Below are 13,163 nucleotides of genomic sequence, written 5' to 3' on the forward strand. Positions count from 1 at the left end.
CTGTTTTGGAAAACACAGATCTAAACACAGTCCAATTACACTTTCATTTTCATTACACTTCAGTCAATTAACCTATATGTTTATTTATACAATAGTTATACTCAAAAGTGTCTTCAGGATGATTACAAAAGTTGCATTAAAACTGTATCCTAAAAAGCAGCTACCATGAACTATTACATTACTACCAAGAATATCCTTTGATATTAAATTTTTTTTCCTTCTAAAAGACTGGTATTACCCTTTGCATTACTTTTTTGTGACAGATTTATTGAAATATATAGTTCACATGCAATGAAATCTACCCTTTGAAAGTGTACAATGCATTGCTTGTAATATATTTACAGAGTTGTGCAACCATCACTGCCATCTAATCTTAGAACATTTTTATCACTCAAAAGGAAATCCTATACTCATTAGCAGTCACTCCCCATTCTTCCTCCCCAAGTCCCTGGCAACCACAAATTTGCTTTCTGTCTTTATGGATTTGCCTATTTTGGAAATTTCATATAAATGAGTTCATACAGTATGTGGCCTTTTGTGTCTGGCTTCTTTTACTTGCCTTCGAGGTTCATCTATGTTGTAGCATGTATCAGTACTTTATTCCTTTTTATGACCAAATAATATTCCATTGCACAGATATACCATGTTTTGCTTATCCATTCATCAGTTGATACACATTTGGGTGTTTACACTTTTTGGCTGTTAAGAATAATGCTTCTATTGACATTGTGTACAGTTTTTATGTGGAAATGTTTTCAGTTCCTTTGGGTATATACCTAGGAGTAGATTAAGTAACACTTCAAGGATTAAGTTAGTGACAGGGATGAGAATAAGTTAAATATTACATTTGTAGATTTGTTATACTACCAAGGCTAAAGGGACATTATAAGGGGAAAAATAGTTCCCAAATAACAATAAGAGATAAAAATCAGAATAATAGGTTATAGTCTAGAGAAATGTTTACCTTATTCTTGTTCCAGTTTAAGTAAATATTTAAATATTGTATAATTACTGGGAGATATATTTTAAAGCAATGAGAAAATATTATTATAAATATGTTTTGATCTTTTAAGATATAAATTTTTAGGTTCCTTTAGAGTAGAAAATAATAGCATTTAACAAAGATTCTTTTGGCTTAGTGATTTATGATTTCAATAAATATCTCCTGCTCTGTGTACACAACCCAACTGTTATTAAAGATTCTAAACTACATTTTAACAATTCAAAGTCACTTAATATGAAGAGCATCATAGGGCTTAAAGTAGTTTTAGAACAGAAATACAGAAAGATACTTCATAAAACTGGAGAATAAGTGGTTTCTTCTTGATCTGGGAGGCCAGAATCTTGAACTTTCAACTGGCAAACAACTTGCTACTTTCATCTGAGGTCAAAAAAACTAAGGCAAAACTAATGTCATTTGAGAAAGTTATGTCATTTCTCTATTCTTAATATAAAGACAGCACATTGAGAGTTAAAATAATCAGCTAGGACTTTAATTTGAAAAAAAAGGTCAAGTTTTTTGAGTTTTTTTACTTTTAAATTCAAACATACAGTAAATTGCAGATGTGGAACACAAAATAGCATTCCCTGCATGGTGAACATTTCTCTTCTACAGCCTAGTTGAATCTATTTTCAGTACCCATTTGGAACCAATCTTCCCAAGTTTTGAAGGATAAAAGTAGTAAGTGAAATTACAAAGCTCACATCTAAGGTACTAGAAAAAAACCACCATTATGTAATGGCTACATTTTTTAAAGCCTGGTTCTGCTTACAGAATTACTTCAGTAACAATGAAAAGAGGCATGTTTTCATGTAATTTGCCTGGTTATACTTGCAGAGTACTCCATAATCTTTAGAAAAAAAATTTAAAAAGACCAAAGTTTTATGCAACCTATGGCTTTTACTTTTTATTACCAATATACAAAGTACATAAAAAATATCCATTTTTACTCTACCTTCTCTGTCTTCCTATTTCCAGGTGCTTTAAGTAGGAAAGAAAAGGCAAGGCAACAAAAAATTCCATCTATTATACTGAAGGCTGATGTTTCAATGTCTCATTTGTAAAGAGTCAGTAGTAAAAGTCATTAACTATCAAAAGAAGGAAAATAACTGTCACTTAAGTACCTCCTTAGTTCATAAATGTTTTCCCACAAAGAAAAAGTAAATGTAAGGCAGATATGACTACAGAAGTTAGTTACTATTTTCTTTTCATAAACCTTTTTGCTTCTTTCAAAAGCTCTTCCACATCTTCCTTCCCTTCATCTTCCTTTCCTGGTTCCCAGTCAGAATCTTCATCTGTTGGCTCATAGTCTTCTTCCTCATCATCTAGAAAGCTGTCGTTCAGGTCATATTCATTGGGTTGCCCAACATTATCGTTATCTTCATCTAAAACATTTCTCACTGCAAAACAGAAGATTGGTACACAACACATCAATCACCACTCAACCTGGGATGACAGACATCTACCTATAAAATGTCTTTCTGCATCCAGAGAATTAATTTTATTAATGTATAGCTTACCACTACAAATTTCTGGAAACGGAACTAAAATGATGCTTTGTTATTTATTGTTCTAACTTTTCCTACCATGAGGCTCCTGAAACTAAAATGACCCATGGGATTAATAATAATGGTTCCTTAATCTCATAATCATATTCACAACATCCCATCTTCCCATGTGGTAGAATGTATTTTTGCCCCAATTATTCACCGCCCCTTCCTGTGATATGATTATACTTCCTCACTTCTCAGTGATTGCCCAAAGAAATTTGAGTGGAAATAGTGTGTGTCACTTCCAAAAGGATGCTTTAAGACTCTTTCTCTGGTTCTGCTATTGCCATTTCCCCTCTGCCACAAGAATAGCATGTCCCAGATAGAGGCTGATCCCTGAGTCTGGATTCCAGGATGAGAATACACATGGCACTGGGCCACAGCCAATTCACAGCTGCAATAAGGAGAAATACACTTAAATAAGTGTATTTATTGTTATAAGGCAATGAAATTTAGAAATGTTTGTTATCACAGCAAACCTAGCAAAAGCTTACTGACACATCAGGGCGTGAGCTTAGGTACTTTGGAAAGTTTAGTTTTATAGGTCTAAGATATTCTTACAGTTCATGTTTCAATAAGACTAGGATTGCCATAATAATAGACATTAGAATTTACAGATTTCTAAGTAATATTATAATACTAGAATTCTTCTGTCTCCAAATTCATTTCTTCCCCGATCCTACTCCTTCCACAGTGAGCTACAGAGTTGCTTTAAAATAAAGCAGTGAAAGACTCTAGGACAGTGTGGAACATTTAAGAAACAATTAGGAAGATTTTATCTAGATATCTGAATGGCAGAGGACAGTCCCTTATGAACAGCAAATGTATAGGTTAAAAACATTAATGTCTGTACTTTAGTATATACTTTGGTTAACATCTTTCTAAAATGTTCACATGCAACATATAGTTATAATTTTAAAAATAAAGTCAATGAATTGGGAAAAATGAGAAAAATGACAAAGGAAGTAATGTATCTGTCCTTTTAACCTTTATAGCCCAATACATTTATATTTTTCTTAATATCAGTACTCATTCCAGAAAGGATTTGAGACAGCTTATAATAATAAAATGCTAATAAAAGTAGAAACCAAAAACATAAAAAGCAGAATACACATATGATAACCTCAATTTTTAACACAATTATTAAAAATAGAGCATCAAATTTATCCCCAAGATTCTTGGTAGCCAAGGCTAAAAAGGCAATATAATAACTTGCCCAATTCTCATTATAGTAGGAAGCTCACCAGTTCCTTAAGGAAAATCTTGCATTACATATATCTGTATATACAGCTTCTGTAAACATCTTGAGGGCATGTTTTATGTCTAATCTCAGTTACCCATATTTTTAAAATAACAAAATGCATTTTTAAAAATTGGAAGGCAGTTTGTAGTCGGGAAAGGGAGTGAGAAGGAAAGAACATCAATATCTCTATTTTTGTCTATTTTCCTCTTGGAAGTACCTTATACACATAACTTTTTTTTCTAAGATGTGAATGCACATTATCACATAACATGTCCTAATGATATCTCAATAAACAGTTTCCTTTCAGATTCAGAAATCGCTTACCAGCTTTACAAGAAAAACAGATATAAAGGTGAAACAACTCCAGGTTCTCTGCTCACTTCATTGGCTGCTCCTTCTCAGTTTTCTTTGCTGGATTTTCCTCATCATCCTAATCTCTAAATTTTAGAGCCGGAACCTCTTCTTTAACTCACTCCTTAGATGATTCCATCCAGTCTTATGTCCTAAATTCCCAAATTCACATCTTAAGCCCTGACCTACTGCTCTGAATTCCAGACTCATTTATCTGGATACTTAAGCATTATCTGTACTTGGATGACTTACAGGCACCTGGAATATAACATTTCCAGAACATAACTCTTTAGTTGCTTCACCCAGATCTGGTCATTCTATTTATCAGTCTTGAATATATGACTTCTCTAATCATCCAACCATCTAGTTGTTTTAGCAAATCTTGTAGTCATCCTTTAATATCCCTTACCGAGAACCCAACATCTAATAACTCAAGAGATCCTGTTAGCTTTACCTGCAAAGTAAATCCACTACTTCTCATCACATCCACTCTAATGCCCTGGCCCCAATACTATCATTTTGTTCCTGAATACAATATCCTCCTAACTGGCTCTCTTGCTTCCATTCTAGTCTATTCTTCACAAAAAAAAAGTCAGAAAACCTTCTAATAGCTTTCTATCTCACTCTAAATAAAATCTAAAGTCTTTATTTACAGGTCTCAGCATTGAAGACTCTACTCAACTAGCCCACTGGTAGTTTTCTGATCTCATCCCTATGCCATTCTGTTTACTTACACTGTTCCAATTCTATTTGCTCTTTGCTACTCCTAGAACAGTCCAACCATGGTCATCACCAGGGATTTTAAATTCATGATTCCCAATGCCTGGCATATTCTTCCTTAGATAATCACCTGGCTTGCTCCCTCCTCCAAGCTTTGGCTCCAATGTCAAATTATCAGAGTGCTTCTTTTACCATCCTATCTGACATGGTATTCCCCATACCATGTCACGCCCTTGCTGTTCTGTCCTCCTATACAGCTTATTTTTCTTCTAGTTATCAACACATGACATCAAATAATTGCTTATGTGTGCACTGCCAATCTGTGTACAATTCTGCAACAGCAGGGCTTTGTTTCTACTGTGTCCTTAGCTCAGACAACAGCGCTTAACATGTGGGAGCACTTAATAAATATATTTGTTGAATATATCAATGAATGAATAAATGAACCATTTGCAAATCAACTACTGAACATCTTTAGTTTTACAGAAACCCTTATTTTAGCCTACACTTTTGATCACTAGCCTGCCAGTCAATATAATGAATTACATAAAAGACTTTAATTCTGCTAAATGAAGCCTCAGTGAACCCTGGAAATATTTAGCAACTTATTAAGAAGCCTCATTTGTTGAGGCAGTAAGACCACATTAATCGTAAGAATTTTGTTTGTTTACTCAGAAAAAAGTTTATATCTGTCATCACTTACATTTTATGTTTACCTTTACACATTCACGTTCTTCTTACAGGAAGTCCAGAATCTAACAAAACCATCTGTAACAGAATTCAACGTGGCTAGTAGCCAAATTTAATCCACCTTAACTCACATGAACAGGTACTTTATACTTTAAGTGAAAACACTTGAAAAGCCAAGTCATGACATGAGCACAAAGTCAGCTCTAGAATTCAGCTCTGTGTCCTTTGTTAGTGGTGTCACACAGATCCTTCATAACAGGGTTGTAAATGCTGACATGTGATTATCTTTGTGGGACCAATTATTTAATAGATGATACTGTGGAAAATTCAATTAATAACTTTAAATATTATATAAAACAAATGCTACCTAGATGACTTTCCTTTTTAAAAAATTGCTAGTAGAGTCTGAAGGTGTTTTTAGAGTCTGCCTTTCAGTGTAACTGGGCCAAAAAAAAATTAAACTTTACTCACCTGGAAAATACTCTGAATACTGATTTTTACAATAACACACATATTCTCATTACAATATTCCCAAGTAAATTTATCTTAGAAGCTTCTTTTTTTTTTTTTTAATTTGGGTTAACACTTCTAAGTCCAGGTAAACTTGAAAGAAATAAGTCTTTTCTCTATTTTTGCCTAGAATGCTTATAAATTTCTTCCTGCTAGTTACTGCTGCTCTCATTTGATTGTCTTTGAGAACCTGAAGTTGTTCTGGCTTTTTATCTGTTTTTATCTGTTGTAAAGCTGTTAAGTGATTTCTGAATCTGAAAGGAAACTGTCTTATTGAGATATCATTAGGACATGTTATGTGATAATGTGCATTCACATTTTACCCAACAAAAAGACTCTTTAAAATAGCACAGTTTAAGAGAAAGAGGACTAGACCAGGGGTTAGAAGTCCAACTATCTGTGTTATAAATGAGCTCATGACAACGAACAAGTCACTTAACCTAATGGAAATTACCTTTTTTTTTTTTTTGAGACAAGGTCTCGCTTTGTTGCCCAGGCTGGAGTGCAATGGCACAATCTCAGCTCACTGCAACCTCTGTCTCCCGGGTTCAAATGATTCTCCTGCCTCAGCCTCCTGAGTAGCTGGGATTACAGGCCCCCGCCACCATGCCCAGCTAATTTTTGTATTTTTAGTAGAGATGGGGTTTCACCATTTTGGTCAGGCTGGTCTTGAACTCCTGACCTCAGGTGATCCACCCACCTCAGCCCCCTAAAGTGCTAGGATTACAGGTGTGAGCCACTGCGCCTGGCCGGAAATTACTTTTTAAACTACACATCAAACATTAAATGATCACAAAGATATTTCTAACTCCAGAGTTCTAATTTTAAGGCCACAACAGGAACCTTCATTTTCTCTACAAATCAGTGAAGTAAAATGAAATGTGGACAGGGATTGACAGCTTGACTACTTGAAGCCAGCACTGGAGAAATAAGCTGTCACTGGTTTGTAAACACTGATGGGTAATGCTGAACTACCACAGTGATGAAAAATAACTTTTAGAAAAAATAATAAACTCTTTAACATGTTTAAAACAACATATTATTTACTATATGGGATTAGAATGTGGTAATTTCTGATTTTTTTTATATATGCAGAGGAATTTGTAATATGAGAATGACAATTCTAAATGTTTTTCTGATATTTCTTTTACAATTTAAAATTTCACCATTAGTTCTTATCCCAAGAACTAAGTCTTCAAACTACTGTAGAGTATACTGTGCGACATACATGCCAGAAGAAATGTTGATTTTGCATGGAGAAAAATCTTTTCAAATTGCACTGTTTTGTTTTGTTTTGTTGAGACAGGGTGTTGCTCTGTTGCCCAGGGTAGAGTGCAGTGACACAATCATGGCTCACTGCATTTTTGACATCCTGGGCTCAAGTGATACTCCCACCTCAGTCTCCCAAGTAGCTGGGAACACAGGTGTGCCCATCACCACAACTGGTTAATTGTTTTTATTTTTTGTAGAGATGTGGTCTCACTCTATTGCCCAGGCTGGTCATGAACTCCTGGGCTCAAGCGATCCTCCTGCCTTGGCCTCCCGGAGTGCTGGGATTACAGGCATGAGCCACTACACCCAGCCAAACTGCAGATTTTTACCAAAGTTTTTTGGTGTTAGATCTAAGATGACAGGTGCTTCACAGCAGATTAATAGCTTAACATTGATAATTCTTCACGTTTTATTTTCTTTTACTTTCTATTAAATCTTAGGACTAATTAGTATGTTAATTTTTATTAAGTAAATAAATATTTTGCCTCAATATTCCTAAAGATGAAAATTTACTGTATCCACAAGAACAAACATTTTTAATAATGCTTTATTTTACTATTAAAGACTAATTTTTTAAAATGCACTAAGCAACTAGTTGGTATTCATATTTTAGCTTTTGTATATTTCTGATCTACTTTATTATATATAAAGTTCATTTCTTTTTATAATTCCATTGCATCAGGCTTTTTCATATTCCATATTCTCTTAGCTTTCCACACATTAAGCAGCAATTTATAGAATTTCATGTAAATCCCACTAAGCCTCCTTAATAGTTTTCTTTCTAGATCTTTTAGTTTCAACTTCTGAATAAAAAAGTATATATAAGCACATACATGTATACAATTGTAGAAATGGAGAAACGTTAAAGTAGCTATCAGCGGAACATTCTACATTTTCACAAATGGTATCAATCACCTAGAATAATACATATCACACAATAACAGAGGCCAGAAAGGAGGAACCCAATAATTAGATAAAATATTGATGATAATTTCCTTTAAATGTTGTCAACAGGTGAGGCAGCTAAAAAAGAATAAAATTCTTCAGAATTGGAAAAAACTACTTTAAAGTTCATATGGAACCAAAAAAGAGCCTGCATTGCCAAGTCAATCCTAAGCAAAAAGAACAAAGCTGGAGGCATCATGCTACCTGACTTCAAACTATACTACAAGGCTACAGTAACAAAAACAGCATGGTACTGGTACCAAAACAGAGATATAGACAAATGGAACAGAAGAGCCCTCAGAAATAATACCACACATCTACAACTATCTGATCTTTGACAGATCTGACAAAAACAAGAAATGGGGAAAGGATTCCTTATTTAATAAATGGTGCTGGGAAAACTGGCTAGCCATATGTAGAAAGCTGAAACTGGATCCCTTCTTTACACCTTATACAAAAATTAATTCAAGATGGATTAAAGACTTAAATGTTAGACCTAAAACCATAAAAACCCTAGAAGAACACCTAGGCAATACCATTCAGGACATAGGCATAAGCAAGGACTTCATGTCTAAAACACCAAAAGCAATGACAACAAAAGTCAAAATTGACAAATGGGATCTAATTAAACTAAAGAGCTTCTGCAAAGCAAAAGAAACTACCATCAGAGTGAACAGGCAACCTACAGAATTGGAAAAAATTTTTGCAATCTACTCATCTGACAAAGGGCTAATATCCAGAATCTACAAAGAACTCAAACAAATTTACAAGAAAAAAAAACCCCATCAAAAAGTGGGCGAAGGATATGAACAGACACTTCTCAAAAGAAGACATTTATGCAGCCAACGGATGCATGAAAAAATGCTCATCATCACTGGCCATCAGAGAAATGCAAATCAAAACCACAGTGAGATACCATCTCACACCAGTTAGAATGGCAATCATTAAAAAGTCAGGAAACAACAGGTGCTGGAGAGGATATGGAGAAAGAGGAACACTTTTACACTGTTGGTGGGAATGTAAACTAGTTCAACCATTGTGGAAGACAGTGTGGCGATTCCTCAGGGATCTAGAACTAGAAATACCATTTGATCCAGCCATCCCATTACTGGGTATATACCCAAAGGAATATAAATCATGCTGCTATAAAGACACATGTACACGTATATGTTTACTACAGCACTACTCTCAATAGCAAAGACTTGGAACCAACCCAAATGTCCAACAATGATAGACTGGATTAAGAAAATGTGGCACATATACACCATGGAATACTATGCAGCCATAAAAAAGGATGAGTTCATGTCCTTTGCAGGGACATGGATGAAGCTGGAAACCAACATTCTCAGCAAACTATCACAAGGACAAAAAACCAAACACCACATGTTCTCACTCATAGGTGGGAATTGAACAATGAGAACACTTGGACACAGGAAGGGGAACATCACACACCGGGGCCTGTTGTGGGGTGGGGGGAGGGGGGAGGGATAGCATTAGGAGATACACCTAATGTAAATGACGAGTTAATGGGTGCAGCATACCAACATGGCACATGTATACATATGTAACAAACCTGCACACTGTGCACATGTACCCTAGAACTTAAAGTATAATAAAATATATATATATTTAAAAAAATAAAAAATAAAAAAAGAATAAAACAAAATCTTCCTGGTACTGGTTATTTTTGCATTCAATAACTTGTGCAAAAATTGTAGCACTCTGAAAAAGTGTGGAGACTTAAATAAAATTTTAAGCCAATTATATATACAAGAAACATAACAAATGACAGGAGTCCAACCTACAAGAAACAGAATGCACTATATAAACTGTTACATGTATAGAAGAACCCTATAGATGAAAGTGTTTTAGGGGTATTACAAATCAAAAATTAAAGAGTAAGAGTTTAATGTAGTTATTTTAATGTTGGCACTATATTAATAATTGCATTATCTTGTTATATATGTTCTTATGATACCCCCACCTCAAATTCAACATGTTTAAATGAAAGCAAAAACAACAAAATTCCCTAGTTCACCCTATTCTCTATCATGTGTCTTCTCCAGTCTCCTGATAATGTGTACTATAATCCTGAGTCATCCTGACTTCATTTACCTCATCCCCATATCACAGCCAACTGATTAGTTGGTAAATCCTCTTGATTCATCCTTCAAAAATCCCTCTTGTATCCAATCCAACCTCTCCATGTTCATGATGGCAGCCCTAGTTCTAACTCTTTATTCTATCTAACTAATCTCCAGGCTTCCCCTTCTCTAATTCAAACTGTTTATCACCAGCTTGATTTTGGTAAAATATTGGCTCATCATTATCTGCCAAAGTGCCCATGTCTTTGGTCTGGCTGTCGAGAGCTTCCATAATCTAGCTTCATTACACCCTTTTAGCATCATCCACAGTAGCCACAGAGACTTTCCACATCAATTAAAATGATCCACTTGCTAACTCCAACTACAACACTTCTACCTTGATGTCTTTGACTGATCTATTTCTCACTTTGCCTGTGATGTCCTATACCAACCTCCCACACAGCAAAGAAACAAAGGTGATTGAAATCCTACCATCTTAAGGGCCAACTTTTACTTAAAATTCTCATATCAAGTCTACCTGATAATCCCCAGCAGAAAGTACTCCCTCCCTTTCCCCGGAGATTTCAGAGCATCTCACGGCAAGTGGGGAGACCCAGAGCTGGTTCCCATAACCACAATTACGAGCCGGCTCTCATCTCTCTGTAGCTTTGCTCACATGGAAGACATTCAACAAAGGAATACATGAATGTGTGAGTAAATGAATCAATACACAGCTGAGATTAACATTTGGGGGTACTGTTAAATTTTAATGATTTGGGATACAAGAAAAACAAGTATGTTAGAATTCTGTATTAGAGATCTCTAAATCAGAAAAATACAATGATACCTCAACATTTAATATTTGAAATACTCAAAATCCCCAATTTTTAGATTTTGTAGGGTAAGAGATGTTCTGATTATATTGCCACATAGCAACTTTCGAAAGTACATTAAAAATATAAGACTAAACCTATAGCCTTAAACTTATTCCTTTAAAATATCTATACTTCTATTAAAAATGATCTTTTCAATAAAGTTTTCCTTTAAAAAGTTAATTGTCCTAAAATATGTTCTTCATTCAAAAAATACTTCAATAATTTCAAGAAATTTTTCAACAAAAATTCAGATATTTTTAACTATGCTATATGATGTGTAGTCATAGTTTTTAGATAAATATTTCCTATTTCTATGAAGTTATATAAATGTGTCAAATGCTCTTGCATGGGACAATGCTACCATTTGTCAACAATATATACTTTTAATCAAATACAATTACATTATTGCTAGAAAGGAAGACTTTATTAAACTACCATAACTGCCACATCATGAGATATGACCACAGCAAAGAAAGTATAATATATAACATGTAACCTCCATACTATGTTAGCTCAGATAAAGGGAATATTTTTATGTCTGGAGTACTAAAGCACTAAAGTGTGTTTCAATAAGAAATGTCAAATGGAATTCCCTTATAGTGAAATCATTTACTTTCATCACTTACTTGATTACAAGTCAGCTGTTTGTATACACATATAAATGCAAGTGAGCGCAGCCTTGATAGTATGCATTTTATTTTCTCACTCTGTGAGCAGAAATATTATGTGCTGAATCAGCCTCTGTATTATATGAATGATATGAAAAAGCCAGATTTTATTAAAGAAGAAAAATACAGTTTAGAAGCATAACAAACAGAAGGCAAAACAGATTGAGGTAAGTAGGACAGAAGGACATTTGATGGTTGTTTCTCTGGTGTCTCTCCCCCTCCTCCCTTCCTCAAAGCTCTAGCTTTTATTGGAGATGGCTGTGGTTCTGATGAAGGTGACTCCATTCTGGTTTCAGGAGCGGTACAAACTAATCAGTGGCCATGGTGATTGGATCAAGGTTAAGACTGTGATCTAATCCAGTAATAAAAAGTGAATTTTCTGATTTTTCCTAGGAATCATGAGGGTCAAAGTTGTTTGTGCTCTTTACGGGTGATTATCATCCCAGCTGAATAAGGACACATAAAGTCCCTCATTGGAAGAGGAGTCAGCCTTAGGATGATAATGACCCCTCTAAAGACAGAATGAAGGAAAAAATTGGGTCTTTGGGGACACTATTGACATTATTAATGAGCCAAAGCAATATAGCTTATCTAAATCCAGCCCTAGCTCTGGACGTTTTAGTTATAGAAGTCAATTATCATTTAGGCCAGTTTGAGATTTTGTTTTCAGGTACTTGCAAACAAAAGAATCCTAAGAGATACAAGGCAAATATATATTGTGGACAATGGGGAAAGCATTTGCTATATAAAAGGGTCACAGTTGTGTTTTTTTTTTTAATATAAGAAAAATCATTAAAATCAGCAATTCAACAAATTCACAGAAGCAGAGATTTTAAAATATTTTCATAATAACTGGAAACTAGGTTTAATAGGAAAATCATTTAAAGGTTTCATTTTGAATTTTCTGAAGTAAAATTACTTACCTGGAAGTGTACTATGTCTATATTCTATCTTGTGCTGGGGATTCTTCCTGAAAGAAGAATGCAAAAATAAGAGCTAGTCTTCCAATTACTAAAAGTTGATGACTATTTACACTAAACTAGAACACTGACTAACTTACAAATAAACTTAGGACCCAATAGGCCTCTTATGAAAAAGCATTTGTTGTTTAATTACAATATTTCCTGTGTGCCTACTCCATGCCAGGCACATTTCTAGATGCAAAGGTAGAGTGATGAAGAAGACAAAGTTCTTACCTCAAGAACTTATACTCTAGAAAGATGGAAAAGACAAAATATATATTTCCAAAATATAT

The 13,163-nt window shown here is 34.5% G+C and overlaps 1 protein-coding gene across 3 annotated transcripts in view; it reads right to left on the reverse strand.

Annotated features, from left to right (window-relative positions):
* Positions 1-246: 246 nt before the first annotated feature.
* Positions 247-13,163, reverse strand: part of APLF (aprataxin and PNKP like factor) — a 109,745-nt gene continuing 96,828 nt past the window's right edge. Inside the window, exons 9-10 of one of the 3 annotated variants that reach the window (XM_054475525.2) lie at positions 12,832-12,878; positions 247-2,400 (exon numbers count right to left, since the gene is read on the reverse strand). In XM_054475525.2, the coding sequence (XP_054331500.1) occupies positions 2,198-2,400; positions 12,832-12,878 (250 nt within the window). In that variant the 3' untranslated portion in view covers positions 247-2,197. The remainder of the gene's footprint in view (positions 2,401-12,831; positions 12,879-13,163) is intronic. The other 2 variants (XM_063648649.1, XM_054475530.2) reach the window with 2 other exon arrangements.

Source organism: Pongo pygmaeus, chromosome 12 (assembly GCF_028885625.2).
Source record: "Pongo pygmaeus isolate AG05252 chromosome 12, NHGRI_mPonPyg2-v2.0_pri, whole genome shotgun sequence".
In the NCBI taxonomy this organism is placed as follows: Eukaryota; Metazoa; Chordata; class Mammalia; order Primates; family Hominidae; genus Pongo; species Pongo pygmaeus.